The sequence below is a fragment of the Condylostylus longicornis genome, unplaced genomic scaffold, assembly GCF_029603195.1.
Source record: "Condylostylus longicornis isolate FDR11 unplaced genomic scaffold, ASM2960319v2 ptg000055l, whole genome shotgun sequence".
Taxonomy (NCBI): Eukaryota; Metazoa; Arthropoda; class Insecta; order Diptera; family Dolichopodidae; genus Condylostylus; species Condylostylus longicornis.
In genome coordinates, this window is record NW_026578024.1 from 3,022,811 (window position 1) to 3,043,244 (window position 20,434).

Here is a 20,434-nt window from a genome sequence, read left to right on the forward strand (position 1 = left end):
CCCATTACTAAATCATTTATAATAGTTATTTATATTGTACCAATTGGCCCAAAATATTTTGATTGCTTGAGTATACTCAAAACATGAATTACCATTTTTGATGAAACAACCTAGAAAGAATGGGTGCTAATTCTTATAATTCACCATCTTTATTTTTTCCATTCACCTTGAATTTCTAATCCATAGAGTTTTGTTTAAAGCTGAACTATTTTAGCAGGGCAGTACTGTAAATACGTAATTAATTGCATGTAAGTCGAAATAATAAAGGTACTACCTACACAATATTACGCTAATTTATATTCCATACATTTCTATTCACTTACAGCCCTTTATTAAAATGCTCTATTATTTGTTGATAATGAATGTTTTCTTCAACATACATACATAAATACATGTTCTAATGATATGTCATTATGTTAGAGTAAGTCTATTCATGATTACCCACATATTTTTGAGTTTAATGTAAGCCTCACATTGTATATTGTATATTTAATAGAATACTTTCTTCGGAAATGGTTCTAAATGATATTGAATGTAGGATAAGCTCAGTTACGAAAATTTCAATTTTTTAACTGGCGCTGCGATAAAATCACTAAAGTTTAATTACACTTGTCTTATTACTTTAAAAATTTTAAAGAAACTACCGAATTTAATGTAACAGCAATCTAAAATAGTTTTATAACAAAAAGTTATTTCAAAATTTCATCTCATTACAAAAGTACAGGAATTCATCCTTGAATCAGAAATAAAAATTATATTTCTATGTATATATGACATATATATATGTATAGTTAATTTAGAAATAATGTACAAATTTTTTTGGTCCCAAAATGTAGATAAAATTAAACTATTTGAATGTTAAAAACAATTAAAAGTTAGTTATACTCGTAGTTGTAATTAATAAATTTTAATTTATCTTTTTGTTTTGTCAATTTTAATGAGTACCTTGGGGTAATATCAACTTGTACTTTAGTATACAAACCCATACAACTGATATTCATTGCAATTTAATTTATTTTACAAGAATTCAAATATAATTGAGAATGAAATAACTTATAGCGCCGCGTGAATTTTTTAGAATTATTTTACAAAACAGCTCTGCCTTGATGCAATTATGTCGATAATTAAATTAATAATTCTAATATTGTGTAAACAAATTATTATTCGTCCTTTGTGTAAAACAATACTAGTTTTTAATGTATAAAAGCAAATGTTCCATTTCAATTATGTAATTTGTCAGAAGAGAAAATTCAAACTTTTAATAAAATCATATGTTAAGTTTTTATTAAAGAAAAAGTTTTTTAAGTGGAAACCTTAAAATCTCTGAAAAATTTTGTAAAACTTTTAGAATCTTAAAAATCTATTAAATGATCACAAAGTTCATCTTCTTAAAACAAAACTGAAAATAAATTGAAATTTCAATTTAAAAAACAAATTTTGTAATTATTTTCACAATCAGATTTGATCATAATCACTCAAGATTTCAATCACATCGTTCACTCATTTTCTAAATTAAAAATTCTTTTAAAAACTATAAAAATTTTCAATAAGAAGAAATTGAATATAACACTTCTCTTTTTTAAGAAATAATCACAGTTTTAGTAATCATATTCAAAAAAATTAAATAAAGCTATACACAAACACATTTACACATTTATTGCAATTTCGCTTATATACACAAACAGTGAAGTTGAGACAAGAGAAAATGCAGTCATAACACTTTATGCATTACAGAAGCACAATGGAAATTGGTGTTGACTTTTACATTGTTATATTATTATGGAATGGAGATGAGCGTACTTGTGACAAATAAAAATCACAAACATTTACAAATTTTCCAATATACAATTTGTATGAAATGTAAATATGTGAGAAGAAAGATGGAGACGTTATGAAGCGTAACATAAATTTGTTATTCAAACATTTTGAATAAAATATTTTGAAATTATTTTTGTTACTAAAGTCAATATGTAAATTGTCATTTATTCATACTGGTATTTGAGTTTCTCTTTCTAGGATCAAATTGTTAACCTTTAAACTTTACAAGAAAGCAGACAAAAGATACATACAATTCGTACTCGACAACAAAGTACAGATGAAAAAAAAAATTGTTTTTTTTTTTTTGGAAAATAAGTACGTTTCGATCCTGTAAATGATTACGAAAAGCTTTGCGTTATAAATGGCTCAATTTTATTTTAACGTTATCTTATATAAATTCAATACACAAGACAAATGAAAAAATCCTTTAAAAAAAATTGATAAAACAGTTTTTCTTGCATACGAACACTTTTAATATACAAGGATTTTGCTATTTTGTTCGAATATTTTTTCATTTACTTTATTTTCTACTTTTTTTTTTTACTAAATTTCATTTTAAATAGCTGTTTAAGAGAAATATTGAAAAAGGATATTATCCTCGTCGATGCTCTATGCTGTGTAAATGTAATAGCAGATTTTAACTAATAATGAACATTTATTTATACATATACGTATACAAACATTGTGTGTCTTGCTGACTGCTAACTTAAAACAAATAAAATGCGATGTAAATTATACCTTTTTATCGCATTTACTTGGAAAACTTTCTTAAATGAAAGTATCGTGTTGGAATTTTTTCATTATATACAATTGGAACGTTCAAAGAAATTGAATTTCATTAAAATAGAAAAATAAAAGTTAAGTGTGCAATAAAAATTTGATCAAGAACACTTATAAGAAAAAAATACGATAATTGTATAGTTAATTTGAAGTTAAAAAAAAAATAAATAATTTTAAAACATTGATTTAAAATGTTAAAATGAATAAAGTGTTGGAAGATAAGCTGAAAAAATTTATTAAATTTATTGAACAAAAACAAAGATCTTTTATGTGATCTATGACATTCACACGCGTTTTGCTAGTAATTTTATATAAATTGATAGACTCTATATGCGCTAAGAAATCTCAAATTATTTGGAATACTCATGAACAATTTATTGTTTTTTAAACTGCAATTTATCAGCAATGTATTTTTCATTGCAATTGGCTTGAATTTTTGATTTAGACAAGCAAATTCAAAAAAAAATTTTAGAACTTAGTAAATGTACATTTTCTAATGTGAATGACAATGGATGGTATCGATAACTAAAAGAAAATTTTTTTATAACAAAACATTATGATTAAAACAAAGAAAATTTCTTTAAAATTTTTTTTTATTTAATAAAAATTTTTTTAGTCCTAAGTATGTTCAGCCTTTTGAAAACCATGAAATGTAATATCATATTGATGACACTCGAATAAAAATCTGGAAAAACGTTTAAAGAAGGGACCAATAATGAGAAAACAATTTTATGCTAGAATTATTTTATGTAAGAATTCATTTCCGATAATTATTAAATTGTTATTCTTCCATGCACGGCCAAAATAAATTTTATTGACAACATATTTCAAAAATTAAACCTCGGTCTAGTGAAATTAGCCAAATTTTTATTCGATTATCCTTTTTTACGTACATTAAAATATTATCCTTAATATGAAATTAGATTATCGCATGTATAATAAACTCACCTAAAATTTATTCTTATGGTTTATTTAAATAAATTTTTACTTTTGTTCTTCTAGCAAAAGAAGCAACTCTTTAGGATTTTCATTAAATCCTGAAATTCATTTAAAACTTTAATCATATCAGCTTAAGAAACTGAAATATAACTGCCATAAATTGAAAATTCCAATTAGTTTGGTTAACTCATGATTTTGAATCAAACCAATCGTTTGTAATGTAGTACCGAAGGAAAATGTACATTTTTAAAATTTTCCAAATTAATTGAAATAAAGAAATTCCCCGATACCAAGACAATTTTTTTTTTAAAAAACGCTTGCAAATATATTTGGGTACAAAACTATTTCATTTGAAGTCAGCGATACGGCACACATTGTTATACTGTAATATGATAAGCAATCAGCCACATTATGTAATTTGGAAAGTTTTCGTCCAAAAAACAAATTAATTTTCAGTAACTCTTAAAAAAAATTGTCTATTGTGTTAAAATAAAAGCTAAAGTTAATTTGCTTATCAAATCCAAAAAAATCAAATAATTGATTCGTTAATAAAATTTATTATTAATTTGCTTGATTTCATAAATCGAAAAACTTTTATTTCAATCGTAATTAAATGTTATTCAAGAATTCACGTATATTTCAAATATCGATTTTTCGGTTTTATAAATTTATTTTTGACTATCAAGTAGAATTTTGTTAAAATATTCTGACTAGAGGCAGCCCATTTAGAACGTTGTCCATTGTTATTATCCTTCTAACTCTTAAATTTTAGGCGCTTGTATATGTGCCGACAGTCACAAATATCTTGGACCTGAAGGCCAAAAATTTCAAAAAACAACATTTTAATTAAGCTTTGTGTAGCTTTCAATGCAAAATAATTTCGTATCCTATCTGAGGCGGCGACGCTTTTATATCTATGATCCGTTTAACACTTATATTGAAGTCGCGTTAGTGGGCCTGACCAAGTCGTTTTCAGTTCCACCAATTTTATTTAATTTCATTTTAGTCAACGTTATTTTAAACTTTCACAAGACAAAGCAGTTTTTTTCCTCAATTTCTAATACAAATTAAATTTTATGTAAATTAAAAAAATTCTTAGCGAAATTAAATCTAAAACATCAAGGGTAAAGTAAAATAAAACGTATACAAATACCGCAGTATAAAAACAAATTGTTTTAAAGAATTGCAAATCATGTTGATTCAGGACTCACTTCAAACCAATACAATGGAAAAGTTTAGATATTTAACATTATTCAAGTCTTCTTATAAAAATTTAAATTAAAATAAGAAAAAAAAAATTTGAGTTAAAAATTTAAATGCAAATTAGAAAATGTAAAGAAATGAATAATTAGATTTTTTTTTTTATTTTCATTTTTACACTTTTATAATATGTCCTTGTGACCAGCTATAAATTAATATGCGTTTCAAGAAAATCCTTCATAATTTAATACTAAAACTAATTTTCATTTAGTAATTGGGTTCATTGTGTTCTAAAAACTTCAATTATTTAAATGAAATTTTTGCTTTGAAAGAAAAAATTTTGTATATGAATTGCTTTAAAAACAAATTAATTGATTCTCACAGAGGTTGGAAATCAGCGGGGATTAAGGCAAAGCCATCATTTGTGTTATGACTTATGAGTACTTCCAAATTATTGAAAGTTTTTAACTGAGCATGTAATTTTTGCAAATAAAAAATCGAAAAATTATAATTTTTTTCTGTTTCTCTCTTCTTCCTGCAAAATTTTTTTGTGTCTTCATGAAATATCTAAATCCAAACAATATTTCGTAGGGGCTTACTTTACAATTTTTGAGGATAATTAAGGAAATAAGAAAATACATGTAAGTATAGATTGTGAGACCTATGTAGGGTGAATAGATGCCAACGCCATCCCTAACTTTGTTGCGCTTTAGGTTAAAAATATGGGAAACGAGAAAAAAAGTAGAGTTGACCTTGTCAACTCTGTGATACCCGTACGAATTTGTTATCCTATGTGCGAATAACTAATGTGCCATAACTAACTATGGGGCAGACTATGACTTTAAGTTGCCGTATTACCATATTAATTTATGCAAAATTTCAGTACTATGTGTTTTTCAAAATACTGGTTGTGCCAAACTACTATTTAAGTTGTATGGCAGCTACCAGAAAGAGCCAAGAAATTTTAGCGAATTTTATCAAGCACATCGGCCCTACTAATATATTGTGTGAAATCTCAATATCACAGCTTTTATAGTTTCTGAGATATAGCCAAATAGCTTTTGAAGTTGTATGGCAGGTACCAGAAGGATCTCATTCTTAATTTAAAACTCAATAAGATCGGACGTGTTTTTGTTCTTTATAACAATAAATACATAATTAAAAATTTTTTTTTTAGTAAAAATTTTTTAACTGAATTAACTATTAAAAAAATTTTTTAAAGTAAAATTACCTTGGGACGTATTCACGTATTATATTTTATTTGCTGCCATCAACATTTCTTTAGTAATTTACATTTCGTTGTACCTACAATCATGAGTAACAAATGCAACATCACCTCTTGCACCGTTTATGACAACAAATCGAAAATGGTGAAGTGCAGAGCTTTTTGCGGGAGACAAGTACATGGAGTGTGCATCGGGGCTGATAGGGATTGGTACCATCCCTCCATGGATCTATTTTTCATATGTAAGGACTGCCAGGACGTTGAAGTACAATTAAGAACGCTTCATGACAGATTGCTCGCCGCCATCTCAAAGCTAGACGACAACAAAAGAGGTCTAGCTCAAAAGTCACTTAGTGTAATAGACGCTAACTCCGCTAACTTCGTCGAGATGGCTAAGTCATTTGATAATGTTAACAGCTTGTTATCAAGTCATGCAAATGCCTCTATTGAAAAACTGAGTGAGGTGAAAGAAAGCATTCTTCGCGTGGTCAGAGATAAACTAAGCAATCTTAAAGATGTACTTACGATTGCAGTTGAAGAGAAGGTGAAAATTGTTAATTCCCAATCAACTGAGGTTCTAAAACACTCAATAAAAGACCTCCATGATGATAACGTAGTTCTAGCGAAGAGGTTGGACTCGCTATATGTGTATTTCAATGAGTCCCCTCTAAAAGCAATCCAAGATTTACAAGAACAACTGGATAGCCTAAAGGAGTTGATGAGCGACTACAATAAAAGAAATGATGCCCAAGTTCCGAACATGAATACATTGAGTTTATTTGACGAGATTGCTAGTGTAAATCATGCCAATATTACAATACAATCTAAACAAAAAGCATCCACTCCGAATGTGTCCACTACAATCGATACAGTGTTCAGACTTGGTACAAAGTGGTCTACACAGGATTGGGATTTTCATATCAATAAAATTAAGAACAATCATGACTCGTCGAGCAAATCACGGCACCAGAAATCATCGAGACGTTGGGCTAAGTGGAGTAGAAGGTTGAAAGGGAGAACGCTTTGTGAAGATCAGCTGGTGAGCAATGATATAAGTAGCTATAAGAATAATAATAATAATAAGAATAATAATAATGATAATAATAATAATAATAATAATATTAATAATAATAATAATAATAATAATAATAATAATAATAATAATAATAATAATAATAATAATATTAATAATAGTAATAATAATAATAATAACAATATTATTAATAACAACAATAATAACAATAATAATAATAATGATAAGAATAATATAACTAATGTTAAGAAAAATAATGCTAACCATAACAGCTCTAATAAATTGAATCATAAAAAAAATAGAAATCATAAGGTTAGGAATTCAAAAGGCAAAGTCAGTAGTTGCAATAAAAGAACCGGTAAAAACAGTACTAATAATATTAGCAAAAAAGACAATAACACCCGAAGCAATAATAATAATAATAATAAAAATAGTAACAATATTCTTAATAAAAATAATAATAGTAACAACAACAAAAACAACACCAATAACAACAAAAACAACAACAAAAACAACAAAAACAATAAGTATCATAATAATAACGGTATTAATAGTAATAATAATAATAACAATAATAGTATCAATAACAATAATCACAACAATAATAATGATAATAATAGCAATATTAATGATAATAATAATAATATTAATAGTAATGATAATAATAATAACATTAATAACAATAACAATAATATTTGCAATGACAATAAAAGTAATAATATTAATAATGATGTTGTTATTAATCACAATAATGATAATAACAATAATGTTAGTGTGAGTATCAATAATATAAATGATACGAATACCAATAACAACAATGATAATAACAATAATATTAATAATAATAATAATCATAATAATATCAATAATAATAGTAATGATATTAATGGTTATCGTAATAAGAATAATGATAGTAATAATATTAATAGTGATAATGTTATTAAAAATAGTAAGAATAACTATCCTAATTTTGTTCATGGATAGACTTCTTACGGTTTCTGACAATGTAAACATACCCAAGGGTGGAGGAGTTCTTATAGCTTTGAAAAATATCTTTAACGCGTCTGAAGTTAATTTATCTCAATTCCCATCTTTGGAAGTAGTTGCTATTAAAATTCGTTTTGCCAAAAAGTCCTTGTTTTTTATTTGTTGTTATATTCCTCCTAACTCTTCGTGTGAAACTTATCACAATTTAGTGGAGGCTGTTGATTACATTTCGTCTCTGGCTAATGCAGAGGATGACTTAATTATCTGTGGTGATTTTAATTTACCTCATATTTTATGGAAATCAGTCGATGAGGAAAATTACATGACGCCAGCTTATATATCTTCTATTGCTGAAGCAACACTTATTGACGGTTTTAATTCTTATGATTTACAACAAATTTCCAACACTTTTAATTCTAGTGGTAGAATGCTTGACCTTATCTTTACTTCTGATTGGGTTAATGCCTTTCACTATCCTATTTTCACGCTTTTAACTAAAATTGACAACTATCACCCTCCGATAGGATTTATCTATAACTATGATAGTCCTATAAACTCTCAGCCTAATATATCATTTGGATATAATTTTTCTAGAGCTGATTTTGTAGGTCTAAATAATTATTTCTTTACGGTGGATTTCGAGACATTACTTTGTAATGTTCCTATTGACGAAGCAGTAAAGAAATTTTATGATGTCGTTTTACATGGTTTTGACATGTATGTTCCTAAAACGCGTAATAAGAGTATTGATTCAAGTCCGGTTTGGTTCTCAATTGAGTTGAAAAAATTGAGAAATAAAAAGAATAAGGCGTGGAGAAAATATGTTAAGACTCAGAGCTCTGAGTCTTATTCTACTTTCATAAATTTATTTTATTCATTTAAACGTTTGTGTGAAGTGAGTTATAGTAATTATTTGTCAGGTTGCTCTTTGGAATTAAAGCAAAATCCCAAATCTTTCTGGAAGTTTGTTAATTCTAAAAGGAAATCTGATCAATTTCCAAACTTTATGACTTATGGTAATCAAACTACAAATGATCCACAAATAATTTCAGATTTATTTGAAAAATTTTTCTCCAGCGCTTATTCCAATAATATTTTTAACATCAATCCGCAAAATTTTGACTACTTTCCCAACTACATTGGTCGACCCCTCCCTGAAATAGATCTATCGTCAACTAAAGTTTGTTCTTATTTGGAAGCCTTAAACAATGATTGCTTTCCGGGCCCTGATAATATTCCTGAGATTGTTTTAAAACAATGTTCTCGTGTCTTATCAAAGCCAATTTCAACTTTATTTAATAGATCTATTTCTGAGGGTACTTTTCCTAGTTGTTGGAAAACCTCTTTCATACGACCGGTGCACAAAAAGGGAGAAAAAAAGAACATTGAAAATTACCGTCCTATAGCTAAGCTTTCTAGCATCCCTAAAGTATTTGAATTAATGGTTTATGACGTAATCTACAATTATTGCTCAGAATTGGTAGTGCCAAATCAACATGGGTTTTTAAAAATGAAATCTACAGTTACTAATCTTGTTGAATGTAGTTCTAAATTTTTAAATACGATGGAGGCTGGATCCCAGACGGATGTAATTTATACTGATCTGAGCAAGGCTTTTGATTTGCTACCACATAATGTAGTACTTTTTAAGCTAGAAAAGTATGGTTTTCCTCCTTTTTTCATTAAATGGATTGGTTCTTATTTGTGTAGTAGGAAATATGGAGTTATTTTTCGTTCATGTATCTCCAATTACTTTGTTGCAAATTCGGGTGTACCTCAGGGTAGTCATTTGGGGCCTCTTCTTTTCATTATTAGTATTAATGATGTAACACGCGTATTAAAACACAGTGATTTAAGTATCTATGCTGATGATATGAAAATTTACAGAAGAATAGACTCCGCTACTGATACCTTGCTCGTACAGCGGGACCTGGATTCTTTTGCTAATTGGTGCAACTTTAACAATCTTTCCCTTAACGTCTCTAAGTGCTCCGTAGTTAGTTATACTCGTCGTTCCGTAACTATAACTTCCAACTATGTCTTGAATAAAGCTAATCTTAACAGGGTTAGTTCTATTAAAGATTTGGGTGTTGTATTTGATGAAAAGTTGACGTTTAGACAGCACTATAACGCCGTGATTAGTAAAGCTAATTCAGTCTTAGGCTTCGTTAAGCGTTATACAAAGGAGTTTAATGATCCCTACGTTATAAAAACTTTGTTTGTGGCTTTGGTACGGCCACATCTTGAATATGCAAGTCAGGTTTGGTCTCCTTCTTACCGGGACCACGTAAATAGATTGGAGGCAGTTCAAAAAAACTTTTTAAGGTATGCTCTTCGTAATTTTCATTGGGAAAACCCTATTATTCTCCCACCATACGGAGATCGGTTATTATTACTTCAAATGAAAACACTTGAAAGTAGAAGAATTGTTGCTGATATTTTGTTTATTGTGCAAGTGTTTATGAGCCGCATAAACTTTACATATGCTAAAAATATCATAGAAGCTCAATTAAATAGTGTCACTCGTTTTCGTAATAACAAAATTTTTAATCTTCCTTTTCACCGCACAAATTATGGGAAGAATGAACCTATTTCTCGAATGTTAGTTGCTGTTAATAAATACATTTCTCGTGAGGAGTTATCGCTAACGAAGACTCAACTTAAGAATACCCTCTTTGCAAAATTACATTAGTTGTACACTTTATGAGGTCACTAACTTTTAATTATTATCATACATAATATTTATTGTACTCGAAAAATAAATTTAATAATTTTCTGACCTACATTAATAACAACTAACTTTTGCTGACTTTGCAATCTTTTGTTGTAAATGTTTTCATAATTTAAAAAATTTTTTTTTAAGTTGAACTTTTTGCTAGCTAGGCAACTTTTGTTCAGGTATTTTTAAGTAGTATTAATTTTAAGTTAAAGTTTAATAATAACAATAAAAATTATCATATAGGTTAAATTGTATAATGTAATTTGTAAATTGTAAAATGTTTGAGCTAAACATAAATAAATAAATAAATAAATAGGAGCCAAGTAATTTCAACGACTTTTATCAAACAGATTGGCCCTACTAATATATTCGTTTGTGTGAAATTTCAATACCATAGCTTTAATAGTTTCTGAAATATAGTCAAATAACTTTTGAAGTTGTATGGCAGCTACCCGAACCGATATCCCGATCACGTCCAGTTTAAATAGGGTTCTGGCACTTGCTACAATAAATCATTTGTGAAAATTTGGTGAACTTAGTCCAATTAGTTTTTGAGTTATCGTTCGGACGGACGGACGGACGGACAGACAAAGCTAAATCAACTCAGAATTTGACGCTGATCAAAAACATACACTTGAGTCTATACCTAACACCGTTATTTCTTAGCGTTACAAACGGTAAGGCAAATTTAGTATACCCTTCGAACATACGTTCGTACGGGTATAATAACAATTTTCGCTGATCTTTCACAAAGCCTTCTTGTTGAATAGCTGATAGGAAAAACAGTTTACGTCCTAAACTTCCAAATCTTAATTGAAATTTAAAGTTGTTTCATAAATTGATTCCATAATATTGCCATTTCATGTAAAAAATATTAAACTACAAGATCGAAATCGTATATTCTTAACAATTTTTAATAACAGAAAAACACTAATAAAAAAATTCTTTCTACTTAATCTTTACAGGTGAGCAAATATAATTCAACTTTTATTTAACATAAAAATGCTCCAAACATACTGTGGCCAACTGTATGTACATATATTAAAGGTAATTGTTTAAGAAATTTTAAACTTTTTACATACTCACCTAAGCCTACAATTAATTAAACAAGACTGATAACATAAGGAATAAAGCCCTTATGTTATCAGCCTTATTACATAAAATTGTTATGGAATACCTGTCATTTTAAAAGCAGATATACTCATTAAATTCAATCCTTTAATGTTTTACTCAAAAATTTTAATAATTTTTAATTTCTTTAATTTGATACTTGCGTACCAACAAAACTGGAAAACAAAAATTTCTTCCATAAATCTCAACTATTTTTCAATTTAAAATATTTTGTGGCAGTAAAAATTTAAAAATTTTTTATTCTCTAAAGGCATTTCATTTCACATTTTATAATTTTGTGTTAATATAAAATTCTAAAAAAAAAAGAAAATTTTGTATCCTTGTTTTCCCATTATCACCATTTTATTTTTCTTTTTTTTTTCTACCAATATATTAATTAAATTATCCTGCGGCTAGTTTTGTTTATCAAAAAATTAAAAATCTTCAACTGATAAAATTTTCGAATTAAAAAGATAATATAAAAAGTAAAATATCCTTTTATAAAAATTTTCACAAAAAAAAGAGTTAAAAGGAAAAAGAAAAAGAAAATTGAAAAATTTTCTTTAATTAGAATGATTACAAGAATTCTTTTAATTGTTACAAAGTTTTCAACAAAAAAAAAATTATTTAAGTCAATTACAAAGTTTTCTCATAACAATGGACTGGTTATGTTTTTAGATAAACGTACTTACTAAAAAGTTTTGTTTTATCATTAAATTTAAATGACTCAGAGGCCGTCGTATCTCTAAATAGAATTTCTTCTCAGATTTTCTTAAAAGTTATTCATTTTTTTTTGTATTTTTTTAATTTAATCCAATTATGTTATACCGTTATTCAATATAAAACAAGCGTGTACAAAATTTGATTATGTAAGCCAGGCCATTAAAATTGTAACAAGTTTAGTAATGAGTTTTTTTTTCTATACTTATACATTCATAAATATAATTGTGATTTAAATTTAAGGACGAATTGTAATGAGCCTTTATAATTTTTTTTTTTTTGCCACTTGTATTAAAAATTTTTGAAAAGCATTTTGAAAAATAAAATATTTTATTTTATAAAATTTGTTGTCCTTAATTAAACCAATTGAATAGAATATTTTATTTTGCTTCAATAAAAATTGTATAAAGCGGAATATGAAAGGCCATAGACAATGAACTTTTACAGCCAAATTTTAGAAAAGTGTACGTACTCTTGTGACAAGAGTATATACTTGAAAATAATTTTACATAATCTCGATTTAATTTGAAAAATTTCATTTTAATTTAAACAGAAATCATTATTTAAATGGAAATAATAGTGAAAGGACTATACAAAGTAAATTTATTTCAATATATATTTATGTGTTTAGAAATTATTAATATACTCGTATTTGTTATATGTATATGTGTTGTAGTCAAATTTATAATAGCAAAACTGTTGAGAGAAACAGTTTAAAATCTAAAGCTTTTCAATATTTTCAATGGTAATGGATTTGTAGATTTCAAAGGAACCGAGTGGGACAGGAGTAACCCCCCCAGGCATTCTTGACTTATTGTAGCCCACGCTCCCATTTATAGTATCCCCGTCCCAACCACAAAGCCGGAGATATCCCTAAGGGAGTTGGACAACAGTTCCCGAACACTTATTGACCCATGTCCAAGACAATTGCGGCGCCGAACAGCCTGTGCCGGACAGTCGCATAGAATGTGCACGGCGGTCTCATCGCCACCCCCACAAAATCTGCACCCGCAGAACCCGGCTCCTGCTCATCCCCAGCAACTCTGCGGTGAATCCGCATAGCACGCCGAAAGAAACACCTTCGCATGACGGCACCATTTCGTGTCCCGCCAGTGGCGGCCGCATTCCGCCGCGAGCAGGCAGGCACGCCTGGCCGCCACGGAGGGAGAAGGCAGACCGCAAAAAGGCAGCGGCTGCACAAAGTCAGCCCCGGATCCCCTCCGCGCTAGACCATCGGCAATTTCGTTGCCCGCATGGCCGCTATGGCCCGGCACCCAAATGAGTGTGACTCTGTTCTCCGATGCCAATTCCACAATAGCAGCAAGGCAGCCCCAGACCAGCTTGGATGTAACCTAAGTTGAACGAAGCGCCAACGGTCCAGCCCTGTTGTCCGAGAACACATAGATGGTACGGTTTCTATACTCCCTTTCTAAACTGATTCTCAGACAGATCTCATGTATTTCGGCTTGGAACACCGGGTGTCCGGGCGGACACCGTATACACTCGACTCCGTTTTGGACCCGTCCGCATACTACACGCTCGAACCCGACTCAAGTACCGGGCCACGCCGATCCTACGTCCATCGATCGGGAAACAGAACGCTGTACTTGTGGTCGAAGTTGTACCGCGGCAGACAGGTATCCGACATGGTTATTCTTAGAATCGGATCAGTCTCAATGAAGCCTCTGTGAGTCCTGTAGGCCAACTTTAGTTCCCCCCTGTTCTCGCCAGAGAGAAGTCGTTAAGTCACTAGCCAAGCTTCCTTCAATATATGGAGGTGCAGTGGCGGCAACCCAATCATCACCTCCAATGCAGCGGTGGGAGCCGTCCGCATTGCTTCGGTCACTCCCAGGCAGGCCAGTCTCTGTAGCTTTTCCAGCTTGGCTTCCACACCCGCCTGCTGAGCGTTACGGCACCATACAATAGACACGTAGGTGACGATAGGCTTAGCAAGGGCCGTATATAGCTACAGTACTATTCTGAGACTGATTCCTCAGGTCCCCCCGATGAAGCCCCTACACGTCCACAAGGCCGCCGTAGCCCTCTCGAGAACTCTATCTATATGGGTATTCCAGGAGAGATGATCATCCAGGGTTATCCCCAGATACTTCACCTCCCTAGAATAACTAATACGTTCACCAAAGAGAATTGGGCTCGTTAATCTATCCCTGCTTCTGCGTCTGGTGAAGATAACCAAAGTGCTCTTGCTTGGATTTATATTTAACCCAACGCCTTCGCACCACCTTTCCACAACACGTAAATTTTGCTGTAGAAGATCAGAAATAGTGCTCTCAAATTTTCCCCGTACGGCGAAGGCCACATCGTCAGCGTATCCCCAGACACGTGCCCCGGAGCCCCTGAGAGCAGCCATAAGATCATCCACTACAATGGACCACAGGAGGGGTGAAAGAACCGCGAGATGAAGAGTGTATCGTCAGCTATGGTGGACTTAATAATCCTATCCCGTAGCGTCAATCCCTCGTTTTTGCAACGACTCATAGATGACATGATATGGGGTGTTGTCAAAAGCTCCCTCTATATCAAGGAAGCAGCCAACTGGCACCTCCCGCACTTCCAGTGAGTTTTCAAGGACCCCCACCAGACTGCAGAGCGAGTACAGTAGACCTTCCCAACTGATAGGTGTACAGAGACTCATGCAAGGGATTGCTTCCCAGTGCATTGTCCCGTATAAATCTATCAATCACTTTTTCTATTGCTTTCAATAAAAAGGAAGTAAGGCTGATTGGACGGAAAAACCTTGGGTAGAAGCTTGGTCGCTTACCCGCCTTCGGAATATACACTGAAGAGCAATACTGAGTCAATAAAATTAAAACAAAGAAAAGTTTAAATTTTTCAGACTTTTTAATTCAAAATATAATTTTCTTTTTTCATATGATTAAAAAATGCTTAATTCTAAACAAAATAGAATTTTTTTTGAAATAGATCTATTATGTAACAAGAAAAAAAAACAAAAACAAAAATTCAATACACTGACTCAGTTTTGCACCATCCATTTTTTACGTGAAATTTTAGTAGCTTGTCCAAAGGCCCTTATTTTTTTTCAGCTCTGCTACACGTTTTGGCATGCTGTTATATAAATTTACAATAACCTCTGGCGAAATTGAGTACCACAGTTCTTCTACTCTTAACCACAACTCATTCTGTCCTCTCAATGGTTCAGGAAGTTTCGCCAACTCTTTTTTCAAGTAATCCCATAAATTTTCGATGGGTTTCATATCCGGGCTTTGGGGGGGCCACTGCATTACGGCATATTCCTGCTTTTCTAGCCAGTTACGCACGATTTTGGCAGTGTGTTCAGGGTCATTATCGTGTTGAAAAATTACCTCTTTGGCGTTTCTCATCATCGTGTCCACGGCAACTGGTAGTTGGTCTTGTATCATGCTCAAATAATTTTCTTTGCGCATGATACCTTCTATACGCACTATCGGTCCGACACTGTTTGTGGTAATACAGCCCCAAACCATGATTGAACCACCACCATGTTTCATTGTTTGAATCACATGTGCACTTGAATTGGGTTTAGAGGATTTGCTCGGTTGATTTTGGTTTCATCTGACCAGATAAATTTTTAGACCACTTTGAAATATTGGCCTCAAAATAATTGATTTAACTGCTTCCAGTCATATGGTGTCCACTATTTATATTTTTCAGCAAAATCTTTTCGCATTTGAATATTTTTGGAAGCTAAAAACGGTTTTTTTTTTTTTACTAAGCTCTGCGAATAGTCTATACACTTACTGGATTCACTAAATGCGAAATAGCTTCTTTCGCGCTTCGAAGCTCATTATTACCGAATAAACGACTTATTCTACGAGCTTCTTTTTCATTAATTTTTGGGGGTCTTCCCCCTTTACTTAAGGCTCACTTGTAATATACAAGCTATTTCCCGACTAGATAAGCCCTCATCCCCTTTTTCTAATATTTTTTCTTTAATATTTTTATTAATTGCCTTCATTATAAAAAAAAAACTAATCTTTTCATTCAGAAAAAAATTTAAAATGACATGATTTAGCCAAAGACAATTATTTAGAATAAAAAGTGCAGTAAATATAATTTTTTTTTTTTTGCTTCGCGTCATTTAGGCGCCTTTCTTTACTTCTTGTTATTGGGTGCAAAACTGAGTCAGTGTATTGAATTTTTGTTTTTGTTTTTTTTTCTTGTTACATAACGGATCTTTTTCAAAAAAAATTCTATTTTGTTTAGAATTAAGCACTTTTTAATTATATGAAAAAAAGAAATTATATTTTGAATTAAAAAGTGTAAAAAATTTAAACTTTTGTTTGTTTTAATTTTATTGACTCAGTAATTGCTCTTCAGTGTACGTCACTTTAGCCACCCTCCATGCCTGAGGGATGTAACCCTAAGCATAGCTGGCACGAAAAATTTCCAACAGTGCTCTAGCGATATGTTTGAAACCCCTCTGCAAAAATGCAGGATATATCCCGTCATCACCTGGAGATTTGAAGGGCCTGAAAGAGAAAACAGCTCATCTAATCCCGCCCATCGTGAAGACCAGACGGGATCGTTGGCAGTCATCTCTCCTAGGTCCGAATGCCCTCGGTTCAATGACCGCATTTGAGTGATTCCGAAGAATCTCTAAGGAAAGTGCGCTGACCCTATAAGCTCCAACGTCTCCATTCCGTTCTCTGCCATGGAGCCATTAGGCCGTTCCATTAGGCCCAACCCGCTAGCATACTTTTTGGAAAGCACCCTGTGAAGACGCGCACTGCTGGAGAGTTCGTCAATGCTCTTGCTGAACGACCTCCACGAAATTCTTTTGGCTTTCCTAATTTCTTTATTGTATTTCGTGAGTGAGTTTTTATACTCTACCCACGAGCCCGAGTCTTTAGTCTAAGCCTTGAAAGCTCTTCATTCCACCACGGGCACTTCCTATTGCTCCGCCTCGGCTTAGCACGGCAGCTCTCATGGTAGGCACTAGTAATAGCCGCCGTCAGAACCTCGCTGGCCAGTTCGATATCCATCACCGTTCTGACAGAAGCAGGAAAAGATCCAATCCCATCCATGAAGAGTGTTTCGAATTGACCCGGGGCACCCGATACATTTCTTCTGCCAGGCCCCCGGAGACCATGATATCAAACCTATTCTGCCTATAATCGGATATGGATGTCTCATTTGAGACATGCCATCCACTAACCCTACTGCCGATAAACTCAGTGCAAAGGGTGATGTCAAGGAGGTCTTCCCTAATTGTATTTATAAATGTCGGCCTATTGCCCTAATTCATAACCATTAATTTATTGCTATATATATATTCAAGTAGGCACTCACCCCTTTTGTTTTTATTACTGCTTCCCCAGACGGTGTAGTGGGCATTGGCATCTCTTCCTATTATCAGTTGGAAGTTCCTCCTTCCACAAAAGTCCACTAAATCTTTCAGTTGTTCGTCTGGGTGGGCACAGTCTCCCGGGAGGTAGGATGAGCACAAAATAAACTCTGTCCAACCCCAGGAAGACTTCACCATCACCAATGCAGCTACCTGATACTTAGAACAGTATTCTGGAATGGGAAAATACGGCTTCCCAATGGGCTTGGGTCCTTTTGGTTCACCCGGGACGCTTGTCTGAAGTGCTCGTCTCTGTCGCAGTGGGCCTTGGTTTTTTATTTCGTCTTTCCCTGCCGCCTGCACCTTGAGAGGATTTCCTTCCTTTAACCCGAACGGTAACACGGAAGAAGTTCAGGAAAAGTCGGAACTCCGCACTCCGCAGATCTTCCAATCCGGAATCATCCACGGAAAAGGCGATGGAGCAGCCCCCGTCCTTTTCCTTATCCATCCTCAGCACCCCCCAGGAACTCATCTTGAGGGTGGGATTTTGCTTCCCTATCCTGCTTAGGAATTTGTCCCTGGAGAGACTGACGGTTGTCTCGTCCTTTGGCACGTAGGTGACGCAGATATGCTATTTGGGCATGTCGTCGGCATCCAGTACCACGACGTTGCAACCGTCCCAAAGCTTTATCTTCCTGCAGACACTGGTTATCCACTCCCTGGTGTTTTAATTCTTGCATGTTACAGATATCCATCGATCCCTTTGCAATGCTGCATTAAATTGTGGATGAAAATCCACAACTTTGTCTATTTCGTCCATGATGGCTACTTTGATTTTCCCCATCTGGACTTCGGATAGCCTTTCCTCTGAATGCAGTCTATGAGTAATGGCCACCTTGACCTGTGGTACTGCATCCCGATAAGAAGTCATTTTCGGGTTTTGTTGAGGAATTTTCCCCGGGACCTTTCCCTCAACATTGCCCTTCATCGACCTCTTTTTTGAGGGCCCTGCATCAGGGGTGTTGCTTTGTGACCTTTCCCTCTTCTGGGGATGGTCGGCCACAACACCCGATCCGCAGGCCCTCAGCTTTTCTAGCCTTTCCTTCTCATATCTGCGAGCTTCCTCTGGGGACATGCCATCCCTGATATAAGCTGCCATACGCCGCTGGGATGCACCAGAGAAGTATTGTTTTTTTCACCTGATGTCCAACCTTTTTAGGTCCTCCTCAGTTTGTTGGATAATAGGTCCAAGAGAATCCTGATTATCCGTCTTCATCGGAGGGGCCGCCTTTTCCTCTACTGGCGTGAGAAGGAGTTCCTCCTCTGCGTCAGTCGAGAGAAGCTCTGGTTCCGCAGACCCTTGAGCACTAACTGTGTTTGTATTAATGTTGTGCTTAGTATTATTGTTGTTGTTGTAATTGTCACTGTTGTTATTTTTGTTGTTGTTGCAGTTGTTGTATTTGTCACAGTTGTTGTTCTTCTTGTTGCTGTTGTTTTTGTTATTGTTTCCATTCTCCATTTTGTTCCCACGAGTAGCGCGGGAAAGTATAGTCACCCATGGCAGAACCTGGCATACCATGGAAAGCTTGTTTAAACTGGAGGGCGTCTGGTATCCAGAGTCCACATACTAACGACTAAGCTCCCCCTTAGTCATGCAACCATCGGCACATGCTGTTCCACCTTGACTTGGGACGCCTGTCGTCAGCTGACGTATAGATATAGGGCTGAAACTCACAAAGCAAGAGGTTAGCCGCGAGACATAACCACGACACAAATGTAACTTTGATCTTTTCAATCACCCCTTTTTCCTTCGCCATTACCGAGGCCCACCACTAGAAGGTGACACTGCGGTTTTGGGCCCCAATGGTAGCATTTAAGTCATTTAGTTAGTTGACGTAGCCAGTGCGACTGATGATTTCCAGTGTCACAACCACAAATACTTGAAATGTTCAACACCAAGCACATAACGATTGGCTGAACTTGTTGTGAACATAGTCAATCTTAACTTCTGTAAAACGACAGTTAAACTTACCATTTATCTTTAGCGAGTTTTTCCAATTTTTGCTTTCCATACACTAAAACTTGATTTTTGCACATGTTATTAAAGTTAATTATTTTGAATGTGATGTTTTTAAAAATTAAAACTCAGAAAATATGCAATCATCGTTTTGACTCGAATTTTTTCTTATGACTTTTTTTATATACTTTAAAACTGATATAGTAATTGTAAACTATAATATATATGGATTTAATTAACTGCTTTGGAACCTTTGTTATGATTTTTTGTTTGCTATATAAAACATCGTAAATGAGTTTAAATATCTTAATAATCTACATATTTCAAAATAAAATAGATTCGAAGTTTGAATTCAATTTGAACAATAGCAAAGATTAACATAAACCAAAAATAGAAAATCATATTCCATTTATATTTGTATAAAAGCATGTTATGGAAGAGACGTATACGTACTCGTGAAAGAAATATTATATAGGGCGTTATACTCACATTCATATGTTTATTAATCATAAAAATGCGAATACGTGAACATACACATGATATCAAATCAAATCCTTGTCAATAAAGATCAAACTTTTATA

General features: G+C 32.9%; 1 protein-coding gene across 1 annotated transcript; it reads left to right on the forward strand.

Moving 5' to 3' along the window:
• The first annotated feature begins 6,350 nt into the window (after window positions 1-6,350).
• On the forward strand, window positions 6,351-10,674 carry LOC129611940 (uncharacterized). The gene is made up of 3 exons (XM_055525365.1): window positions 6,351-6,967; window positions 7,980-8,998; window positions 9,182-10,674. Exons 1-3 carry the CDS (start codon window positions 6,351-6,353, stop codon window positions 10,672-10,674), a joined length of 3,129 nt encoding a protein of 1,042 aa, XP_055381340.1.
• The last annotated feature ends 9,760 nt before the right edge of the window (window positions 10,675-20,434 follow it).

Coding starts and splice junctions, on each gene's coding strand:
- LOC129611940 (XM_055525365.1), top strand. CDS start 6,351: ATGGCTAAGTCATTTGATAATGTTAACAGCTTGTTATCAAGTCATGCA. Junction 6,968..7,979: donor TGGGCTAAGTGGAGTAGAAG/GTTGAAAGGGAG, acceptor GTTCATGGATAG/ACTTCTTACGGTTTCTGACA. Junction 8,999..9,181: donor TCCAAACTTTATGACTTATG/GTAATCAAACTA, acceptor CTTATTTGGAAG/CCTTAAACAATGATTGCTTT.